The sequence below is a fragment of the Octopus bimaculoides genome, chromosome 23 (assembly GCF_046866305.1).
Source record: "Octopus bimaculoides isolate indiv1 chromosome 23, ASM4686630v1, whole genome shotgun sequence".
In the NCBI taxonomy this organism is placed as follows: domain Eukaryota; kingdom Metazoa; phylum Mollusca; class Cephalopoda; order Octopoda; family Octopodidae; genus Octopus; species Octopus bimaculoides.
Genome location: NC_142950.1, coordinates 18,285,099 through 18,297,229, shown reverse-complemented (window position 1 = coordinate 18,297,229; position 12,131 = coordinate 18,285,099). Strand labels below are relative to the sequence as shown.

Below are 12,131 nucleotides of genomic sequence, written 5' to 3'. Positions count from 1 at the left end.
GTTGATAAAAGAAGTACCAGTTGAACACTGGGGTCAAGGCAATTGACTAGCCTCCTCCTCAGAATTGCTGGCCTTGTGCCAAAATTTGAAATCATCATCATCATCATCATTATTATAAGGCGAGCTGGCAGAATCATTAGCATACTGGACAAAATGCTTCGTGGCATTTTGTCCATCGTCATGTTCTGAGTTTAAATTCTGTTGAGGTTGACTTTGCCATTCATCCTTTTGGGGATGATAAAATAAGTACCAATTGAACACTAGGGTCAATGCAATTGACTTACCCACTTTCCCAAAACTGCTGGCCTTGTGCCAAAATTTGAAATCATCATCATCATCATCATCATCATTGTCATCATTATTATTATTATTAAGGCAGTGAGCTGGAAGAATTGTTAGCACTCCAGGAAAAATGCTTAGTGGCATTTCATCCATCTTTATGTTCTGAGTTCAAAATCTGCCAAGGTTGACATTGCCTTTCATCCTTTTGGGGTCGATAAAATAAGTACCAGTGAAACACTGGGATCGATGTCATCGACTCATCCCCTCCCCCAAAATTTCAGGCCTTGTGCCTCTATTAGAAAGGATTATTATTATTATTATTAGTAGTAGTAGTAGTAGTAGTAGTAGTAGTATGGAAGATTAAAAGATTTACATTGGTATTACATGACAAACATATTTAAAACTTTTTGTATTTTTTTCAAAGTAACTTGAATTTGTTTTCATCTGAGACAAAACTATTTGCCATTCTTTAATGCCATTGATCCAAGATATTTTGTTACAGTGCTTCATGTCCTATATACTGTAGTTATTATTGTAGTTGTTGATGTTGATGTTGTCATTGTTGCTGTGGAGTTAATTATTCTCAAGTTACCCCACAGTGTAATATTCCTCTCACCTTTACACAAATGTTTGTCTGTTGAAAGTCAGTCAACCATTTAGGAATTTGACCCCCAACTCTTCAACCCACTGGCCTTTTTTTTATTTAGAGAATTAATTCATCCATGACTAAATACAGAAAGCCCACCTCAAACTGGAGTCTCTTCATGGTATCAATATTGTTTACAGACTCAGGTTCTGTGTTATCATCACCACCACCACCACCATTATTATTGTTACTTTTAGTACACACAACCATCAACACTGCAACCACAACCACCACCACCATAAATACCACTACCACCATCTCTACCACCACCACCACCAACCAAGTAAGCTTCTACATGATTCCCTGACTTGCTAGAAATGCCACCAATTTCCCTCATTGTCTTACATGTTGTTCCAGATTCACTGTACTTAGGAGAAAGATAGAATGGCCATGACTGGAATATTTTTGATCAGAATAGATCTTACTTGATTGGTTCTGACCTTGCACTTTACAACATTATCATCAACATTATCATAATGCTTTAGATATTTCTATCAGTTCCACATTAGTTTAGGATGATGTTATTAAGAATAAGTGTGTGCATATATGTATATGCATATATATGTAAGTATGTATATCTGTAATTCATGTATATATGTGTATGTATACATGTTTTTATGCATGGAAATATGTTTGTACATATATGTATTTATATGTATGCACACAAAAAACAGTAAATGACTCACTAAATAATTTTAGGTGAGGAACAAAATAGAAAGAAAATTTGGATAAAACACATTAAATAACATATTTAGTACTACCTCACAGCTTTATTGTCCTCTCCTGAAGTGGCTCAACAAATGAAGCTTCCTCTAACCTGTTAGTGTATAGCAGCTGGACAAATGTACTGGAACAAATAGTTCTACAACAACTGAGTTGAAATTTGTCTTTCAAAGTTGTGAATACTTTATAAAGCTCTCGACATGGAACTATATTCTTGAGTGTAATGTGTATGTGGATATGTTTGCATGTGTGTGTATATCTTTTATCTTTTACTTGTTTCGGTCATTTGAGTATGGCCATGCTGGGGCAGCACCTTGAACAGTTTTAGTTGAACAAATCAACCCCAGGGTTTATTTTTTTAAAGCCTAGTACTTATTCAGTTGGTCTCTTTTGCTGAACCATTAAGTTACTGGGGCTTAAATACACTAACACTAGTTGTCAAATAGTGGTGGGGCATAAACACAGACACAAGGACACACACACACACACACACATATATATATCATCATCATCATCATCGTTTAACATCTGTTTTCCATGCTGGGAGGCTGTCCAGACTCTGTCTATTGTGGCATCGTTTCTATGGCTGGATGCCCTTCCTGATGCCAACCACTGGCACAGGTACATTTATGCAGCACTGGCATATATATATATCAGATGTGGTGTGCAAGAGAGACAACTGCACTGGTATGGTCATGTGTTGCGAATGAATGAGGACAGCTGTGTGAAAAAGTGTCACACCCCAGCAGTTGAAGGAACCTGTGGAAGAGGTAGACCCTGGAAGACATGGAGATGAGGTGGTGAAGCATGACCTTTGAACATTGAGTCTTACCAAGGCAATGACTAGTGACCAAGACCTTTGAAGAAATGTTGTGCTTGAGAAGACCTGACAAACACAGTGAAACCATAACCTGTGGCCTATGTTAGTGGGTGTAACCAACCCACTTATGCGTACCCTTCATTCATTGGACAATAAACTTTGCTTGCGAAGACCTGTTGAGGCAAGTGAAATCAAAATCAAAATTGCTGACATGGTTGATGACAGTACTGCCAGATTGGCACTCGTGCCAGTGGAACATTAAAAGCACCATCCAAGCATGATCATTGCCAGGGCCGCTGATTGGCTCCCGTGCCAGTGGCACATAAAAAGCATCATTCGAGCGTGATCATTGCCAGCGTCGCCTTACTGATACGTGTGCCGGTGGCACATGAAAAACAACATTTGAGCATGGTCATTGCCAGTGCCGCAAGACTGGCTCCTGTGCAGGTAGCATGTAAAAAACATCTTTTGAGCGTGGTCGTTGCCAGAACCGCCTGACTGGCCCTCGTGCCAGTGGCACATAAAAGTACCCACTACACTCTCAGAGTGGTTGGCGTTAGGACGGGCATCCAGCTGTAGAAACTTTGCCAGATTAGATTGGAGCCTGGTGCAGCCTTCTGGCTTACCAGTCCTCAGTCAAACCATCCAACTTATGCCAGCATGGAAAGCAGATGTTAAACGACGATGATGATGATGATAATGTGATGGGCTTTATTCAGTTTCCATCTACCAAATCCACTCACAAGGCTTTGGTTGGCCCAAGGCTATAGTAGGAGACCCAGATGTCACACAGGGGCACTGAACTAAGAAGCAAGCTTCTTATTACACAGGCATACCTGCACCTATATATATATGTGTGTGTGTATTTATGCATAGCTACACACATGTACGTATGTACACATGTTGAGAAGGGATTAAAGAATCATTGTGACAAGATGGTGTACAAAGCAATGTGTTCCATCATGGTTACTTCCTTTTAGATCCAGACTGACACTTTTTCCCTTTTACTCACATACAGAGGTGGGGAGGAATGGCATACAATCAATCTTTAAAAAAAATAACAAAAAGCAAATGCTCTTCTGTTCTCCAACATGGCCACAGTATAAGCAGTCCTTTAGATTTGAACAATCTGACCTACAACCAAGACATATGGCACATTGCTGCACTCAAGAAAGCTTGCCCACCACAACAAAATTAAGATCCTAAACCAAGGTTCCACATAAAAAAGAATTTGTGTGGGTGCTGGTGCCATGTAAAAAGCATTGGTGATGGTGTCACATAAAAAGCACCCAGTACACTCTGTAAAGTAATTGGGAAGGGCATCAAGCTGTAGAAACCAATGGAACCTGGTGTGGATCCTGGCCTTGCTAGTTCCTGTCAAGCTGTCCAACAGATGTTAAATGAACTTTCTGTACACTCATACGTGCGCGCGCGCACACACACGCAATTATGATTTTAATTTTAATACAGACGAAACTACTAAAGGAGAAAGTTGAGTGACAAATGTTGAGAACTCTCTGTGTACAACCCAAGCACAGATACTTTTTAAAATTTTAACAGAGACAAAACTGCTAGAAATGAGAGTCAAATGGAAATATGCTGAAGATCCCTGTATACGCACATGCAAAAATACTATTTCATTTATATGCACACAAAACTATTGGAGAAGAGAATTGACTGGGTGAATGTTGACAACTTCCAGCATACACACATAAAAACTCCCAATTATGATTTTATTTTTAACACAAACAAAGCTACTAGAGATATATCAAATAGGAAAATGTTGAGAATTCCCTGTATACACACAGACAAATATTTCATTTCTAGACACGCAGAATTATTAAAGGCAAGAGTTGAACAGACACATCTGAAGGATTTACTGTATATTCATACACAAGTATTATTTCATTTTTACACATGAAAAATTACTAGGGATGAGAATTAAATGAATGAATATTGAGGACTTCTTGTATACACATAGAACTTGTAGAAATGTAAGTTGAACAGATGAATTTTGAGAATGTCCGATCAAAAAAATGACAGTAGGTGAATGTATGCAAAAGTATTGTTGAAATCACATCCATAAACATGAAGTAACATTGCTGTCTACTTTGATCTCGCTTTTTTTCCTACCAGCAGCTTATGTGTTGTCTTCTCTGTGTCCTTGTGTATCTCTGTCTCTCTCTCTCTCTCTCTGTGTCTCCCTGCCGTTTCACTTTGTATCACTTGCACCCCCACTTTCTCATTCACAGGCCAAGAAACTGGCACCCGATTGCACTGCACTAGATGGCTTTGTCACTGATGAAGATGAAGGTTCGGAGGTGGAGTGGAAAAAGACAAATAATAGGGTATTTACTGGTACTTAATTGTTTAGCTATTCCAATCTTGAAGGACATCTACGCTTCTCTTTAATGCTTCTGTGCTTCTTCTCTTTCTTCTTTTAACCGCTGATCATTATCATTATCATTATTATTATTATTATTATTATTATTATTATTATTATTATTATCATTATTATTATTATTATTATTATTATTATTATTATTATTATTATTATCATCCTTACCATCACCATAGTCATCATCATTGTCACCTTTATTGTTTGTGGTTTCTGAAATGTTCCAAGAGTTTCCATTTTTGAAACAAGAAATTGGTACATCTTGAACATACACCAAAGTGTTCAAGAGTAACAAGGATATTTAAGGTTTTGAAAAACATGTTGTTGTTATTATTAATAATATTATTGTTATTGTTGTTATTATTATTATTATTATTAATATAGAAAGGATTGAGGTAACTCCTCCTGAAGATATAGAGTCAAAATTAAAAGAAGAGTGCCATTTGCTATCTTGTGGAGGAGTTACCTCAATCCTTTCTATATTAACCAAAATGAAGTAGATTGACAAATTTATTTTTTGAACCAGTGGAAGACACGCAAGATGTCGAAATATTGTTCACAAGATAGCAAATGGCACTCTTCTTTTAATTTTGACTTATTATTATTATTATTATTATTATTATTATTATTATTATTATTATTATTAGGATGGTGATCTGGTAGAATCATTCACATGCTGGACAAAATGCTTATCAGCATTTCTTTCAGCTTTCTGTTCTGAGTTCAAATTCTGCTGAGGTCAGCTTCACTTTCATCCTCTTAGGGTTGATAAAATAAGTACCAGTCAAGTACTGGGGAGTGGAGAGAAAATAAAATTTACTCGTTCCTCACTCCCACCCCATGCAAAAAATTTTCAGACCTTATGCCAATAGTAGAAATTGTTGTTGTTATTAAGGCAGTGAGCTGGCAGAATTGTTAGTTTGCCAGGTGAAATGCTTAGTGGCATTTCATGTCTTTATGTTCTGAGTTCAAATTCTGCTGAGGTTTACTTTACCTTTCCTCCTTTCTGGGTCTATAAAATAAATACCAGTTGAGTACCAGAGTCAACATATTCAACTCATCTCCTTACCCTGAAATTGCTGGCCTTGTGCCAAAATTTGAAACTATTATTATTATTAATGTTATTATTATTAATATTTGTAGACAGGAAAAGAGAGGGATCAGTTTGTATGGATGTTTTAGTTCTTGTTGGTATCATTGTCAGCAACTCTGTACCACTTTTACTATCTACATGTATGAAATATGCATACAACTATTCCCTTGTTTTCTGTCTTCAGACATATATTGTATAGGCATAATGTTTACACCCTTGACACATGCAGTGTTGGTTAACAAACCTAATTCTATAGATATGCCTATAAGTATAAATACATAATGTGTGTTTATCATAAATTTAAAGATGCTAAATATCAGGAACTTTGCATGTCTACATGGTCCAAACCCTACCTAATTCTTTGTGTTTGTGGACAGAAAAATGAGAACAATTGCATGAATGTTCTGTTTCTTGCTGTCATTGTTGTTAATAACCGTGTACTACCTTTAACTATCCGCAATGTATGAACATATAAATGTTCCATTTTCTTCTGTCCACAAACTTATTGTACAGATGTAAAGTTTACAGTTATCATAACATACAGTGTTGGTTAATAAACATAGATATGTTCTATAATGGTTTTACAGTAGCATAACAAAACACTGTCAGCACTCTAATAATTTAATGTTTGATCTTGCTGGGTATAAAACATTTTAAATATGGAAATTAGTCTAATTACTTTACTTTAACTCCTAATATCAATGGGTTTATAAAGGCACTGAGCTTGCACAATCATTAGCATGCTAGACAAAATTGTTAGCAATTTCTTCCAGCTTTATGCTCTGAGTTCAAATATCACCAAGACAGATTTTGCCTTTTGTGGTCAATTAAAATAAGTACCAGTTGAGCACTGGGGTCAATGTAACTGACTGGCTTCACCCCACAAAATTGCAAACCTTGTGCCTGTACTAGAAAGAATGGTAGTGTGTTCATAAACAATGTGTTTGTGAATAGTTAAAGGTGGTACACAGTTGCTGAGGATGCTAACAAGAATCAAAATATCCATACAGTTCTTTCCTCTTTTTCTGTCCACAAACATTGTATAGATGTAATGTTTACAGTCATCCTAATGCACACATACACAGTATTGGTTCACAAATCTATATGTATGTTTTTATAGTTCATTATATAGTGCCAAATGTTTGTGTAGATATAGTTCAGGAATCTTTCTTTTTTTTTTTATATGCTATATATTTGAGTGACACTTTCACTTTTGCAAAATTTTAAACCAAAGTTTAGTCAACATTTTTGTAAGTTCAGTAACTTTGTGTTGTTTCTTCCTCATAATAAACCAAATTGGAGTTGTTAGACTGATGTGAGGTCTATCTTTTAATTTTTTATATTTATTTGTGTTAATTTCCTTTTACATTGCCCATCTCAGAGATAGCTTCTGCCTAACAAGTTTTTGGCTTGTCTGTTGATATTTCAATACAAAACTTTGGTAAATACTATATATGTTCTCCATTTTAGGATGTATCAACACGAAAGCATAAAATTACCAAAGAAATATCAGATATTGTCAACTACTGCGTATCGACACGATTTGAAGACTTTCAAATATCGCAACAGTCACGTGAGTTCTTCAGCAAATCAGTTTTTTACCAGAATATAAATGTGTGAGCTATCATGTGTGTGTGTGTGTTTGTGTATAATTATATATATCTGGCACAGGCATGGCTATGTGGTTAAAAAATTTGCACCCCAACCACATGGTCATAGGTTTAGACCCACTGTGTTGCACCATGGGCAAGTGTCGTCTACTACAGCCTTGTGAGTTGATTTGGAAAACTGAAACTGAAGGTAGCCCATCATGTGTGTGTGTGTGTGCATTTCTTTATCTTGACATCATGTTATAGTTGTAAACGATTGTCACTGTCATACAAGCAATGCTATTCCATTGTACAGCATACTCATGTCCAGCCACGGGGAAATATTACCTAGATTGGAAACAGATGAGGGTTGCTGACAGGAAGGGCATTGGGTTATGGAGCTCTACCTCAATAAACTGTCTGACCCATTCGTAAAGTGAACAGTAAAACAATGTTGATTTATATCATCATCATTTAACATCCGTTGTCCATGCTGGCATGGGTTGGACGGTTTGACTGGACTGGCACGCTGGAAGGCTGCATCAGGCTCCAGTCTGATTTGGCATCGTTTTCTATGGCTGGATGCCCTTTCTAATGCCAGCCACTCCAAGAGTGTAATGGGTGCTTTTACGTGCCACCAGCATGGGTGCTATTTGCATGACACCAGTATCTGCCACGACTGTGATTCTTGATGGATCTTCTTCTCAAGCACGACATAATGCCAAAGATCTTGGTCATTGTCTCCATGAGGCCCAACACTTGAAAGGAACTCAGCCACTTTGCCTCCATGAGGCCCAATGCTCACAAGGAACTCAGTCACATCACCTCCGTGAGGCCCACTCAAAAGGAACTCAGCCACCTTGCCTCCATGAGGCCCAACATACATTTATTATATGCTGTGCTTTAGAAAATCTATTTATTATATGCTGTGCTTGAGAAAATCTGTTGAACCAAGTGAAATCATAGTCGTGGCTGATACCAGTACTGTCCAACTGGCATGTAAAAAGTACTGTCATGCATTGCGCTTCATGAAGGCAATGACAGGTGACCAAGATGTTTGGCGATACATCATGCTTGTGTAGACCTGTCAAGCCAAATGAGATCACAGTTATGTCCGAAGATGGTGTTGCATCAACGGCACCCATGCTGGTGGCACGTAAAAAGCACACACTACACTCTTGGAATGGTTGGCGTTAGGAAGGGCATCCAGTCATAGAAACCTTACCAAATCAAAATGGAACCTAGTGCAGCTTACCAGTTTTCAGTCAAACCATCCAACCCATGCCAGCATGGAAAGTGAATGTTAAACGATGATGATATATGCATATCAACAACAAATTAAGAGGAGGATACTCTGCTGCAGACACAACATGTCAACTGCTCTGGGAATGGAACCCATGCTGCTCACAACCACTAACACAACACATTAACCACAAGGCTACACACTTTCACTACATATTATTGGCTGCAGATTGAGGCCAATAACCATAAGAATGGTCCAGTAACTGCTTTCAGTGTAAAGCCAGTCTGCTTTAAAACCTAGAAGTGTTGAAATATATGCCAGTTTTATGTTGTTTTTATGTGGTTTTGAAGGATTTGTTCATTCAGTGTAAACTATGAAGAATTGATGACTGTTTTTTGGGTAATTGTTTATCTTTTTTGTTTCTATTTTTATGTATTTTGATTTTCAGAGAAATATTGGCAAATCTGTTCCCTTAGTGAATCTCAAGCAGTGAAGTTAGCTCTGCAGGATCCAGAAGAATTTGTGAATCACAACAAACGCTTTCTATCACGCATTTACCCAAACGGTATGCGAGTAGACTCAAGCAACTTCAATCCTCTTGATTTATGGAACTGTGGTTGTCAAATAGGTAATTGCTGCTTATTATTTATTATTTCTGCTAGAAGGTCACATATTCACATATATTCATACAGCATGAACACTAATACACGCATATTCTAGATATGTTTGTGTGTGTGTTTATATATGTATGTGCATATATATATATATATATATATATATATATATATATATATATATATATACATATACACATACGCGCACGCGCACACACACACACACACACACGCACACACACGTGAGCACATAAGTGCAAAATAAGGTGGTGAAGATAGTATTTGAATACCAAAGGTAAGGTAATATGCTTTTATTAAAGCTGCAAAATTATCACAAAACTGTTAGTTTTACATTTGCATTCATTGGACAGTTGTGATAAAAAATGAATTAAAATTGTTATGGTACATGTAATTAAAATACACAAATAAGCATTTGAATTTGATTGGGTGGTTGACTTTCAAAACATAATGGTGTAATATTCATTACCTGCTGGGAAGGAGTTGAAATTTACCAGTAAGGTAAATATGAATATAATGATAAGATTGAAAAACAAACCTTGCTTAGAGTGGTGGGGAAAGTCCAGAAAATAATTATAAATACACAAGTTTAAGAAAAGAAAGAAGAAAGAAAGGAGAGATTGAATGAAAAGCATGAGATGAAGAAGAGAAAGAAAACTGAGGGAAGGATGGGAAGAAAGCAATAAGTGGAGGTTAGGTTTTTATGAATGCTGTTTTAACAGACCTGTGTCAAATTGATCTTTGATACTGTCTGTCAATCCGAAACACTTCAAGTCTCTGGTCCTTGCAACATAGAACATACACAAACTTCTTTTTTTTCACTTCTTCCCTGACTAGATATACCTATCTCCTAGCTTCCTTTATGACTATCTTATGCAGTTCCCTGCTACCCCAACACTTTCAGTTCTTCCAGGTCTGTTTCTTTGCTGTAATGGCCTTGTCTACAGCATAATTCCACCACCACATCATCCAAGGTCTGGATGGGACTTTGCTCCAGCTGCAGATTTGGTCTGTGACACTCAGCAAGCTGTCTTGCCGGGATTCCCAGTTACTCTCTATGTTACAAGTCTGTAGTTCCTCCTCCCTCTCATCAAATTTCTCATTTAGGGTGTCCCTAAATCTCTGACCACCGGCCTAACATGGGAAGCAGCCATAAAACACGCCAATGACCACAAAAAGTGTAAAATAACTGTTGAAGTCCCATGCACCACAAGGGGCAAAAAGGATTAAGAGAGAGAAATCTCTGACCATATACAGGATCCTTAAGCTTCCAAATCCTTCTTTCCCAGATTGGTCTGCTTCTAGGCATCCTTCTGGCCTAAAGTCTAAAGTCATTAATGACTATTCTATGCTGAGGAATACATCCTTCACCAGAGAAAGTCTTTGCATTTACAAGTGACCATGTATCTCACTACCTGGTGAGAATGAAGTCAATCTGGCTAACATGGTCACCCAGTTGATAGGTAAGCAGGTGACTGGCTGGCTTCCTGAAGCTAGTGTTGCAGATCAATAGGTTATTCGCATCACAGAACTCCAGTAGCCTTGTTCCTTCTTCATTTTGGGAATCAATTCCACGGCCCCATGGAAGATGCCTGGCCTCTGCCCAACATGCCCATTGAAATCCCCAGCCACAAAGATGAGATCATTGTCATTCATCTTTGATGCAGGAAAATATCAAAAGCGGTCCTTTTGTTCATTTGGTGAACCCACTTGGGGATGTAGGTAGAGATAATTGTTGCTGTACTATTCTGCAAAACTAGCTTAAGTACTCTATTGCACACTCTGACTACCTGTGTGACCTTATCCACCCACTTCTCTGCAAGAAGTATGCCCACACCACCTGTGACTGATATCTCCCCAGAAAATTTTATACCTATGCTTTTTGCCTGTAATGTGTCCACATAGATGATGGTGCACTTGCATTTAATGATTCTGCAAAGAAAGAGGCTTGGAAATCCCATTATGAAATGCTGCTGAATGAGGAGAATGAATGGAAGGAGAATCTGCCAAATGTTGACCCAACTGAAGGACCAGCTATCTGAATCAACAGTAGCTTGGTAGATAAAGTAATCAGGAATATGAAGACAGAGAAAGCTCCCCTCCACCTTACCTCTTGAATGCATGACACATCAACATGTCTCTGTTCGAGCATCTCAACAATTTCACCAGACCTACCTTTCAATGTGCCTACTCTGAGAACTGGGAAAGAACATGAGAAATGGAGATGATATTCAGTACCTGGAAAGAAGGTTTCAATGAACATTTGATGACAGACATGTCACATCAGTTGTTCTCACTTTAATATACTATCATTCAAACATGTTAAAATTGTTGCCCCTATTGGGAGTGAGTGTATTGCAAGTGTTGTAAATATGGGTGTTATTGCTGCAAGCATAAATGGGTCACTGTTTAAATTAGGTAAATAAATAAACAGCTGTTGGTTAATTCATTATAAGTAGAGAGAAAGGAGTAGGTGGTTAATCTATCAAATAATGCAGTGGATGAGATGACTGGTGGTGGTGGCAGGCTGGAAGCTATAAGAGTCTTCTGGAACAGAGGAGAGGCTTCCCATACTGGTGGTGGTGTGGAGGGGGGGACCATGTAGAGGTTTCTGTTATAAGAAAAGAGATTTCCAGTATAGGTGGTGGGAGTGGCAGATAAGGCCAACTTCACCATAGAAAATAGCAGCCAAGACAGGTAGTAAA

The 12,131-nt window shown here is 37.8% G+C and overlaps 1 protein-coding gene across 6 annotated transcripts in view; it reads left to right on the top strand.

The window, feature by feature from the left end:
- The window catches only part of LOC106870770 (inactive phospholipase C-like protein 1), a 191,682-nt gene that overhangs the window by 128,475 nt on the left and 51,076 nt on the right, over positions 1–12,131 (top strand). For 3 of the 6 annotated variants that reach the window (XM_089340302.1, XM_089340300.1, XM_089340301.1), the window contains exons 14-16: positions 4,724–4,819; positions 7,433–7,535; positions 9,243–9,422. In XM_089340302.1, coding sequence (XP_089196428.1) covers positions 4,724–4,819; positions 7,433–7,535; positions 9,243–9,422 — 379 coding nt within the window. The remainder of the gene's footprint in view (positions 1–4,723; positions 4,820–7,432; positions 7,536–9,242; positions 9,423–12,131) is intronic. The other 3 variants (XM_089340304.1, XM_052976012.2, XM_089340303.1) reach the window with 1 other exon arrangement.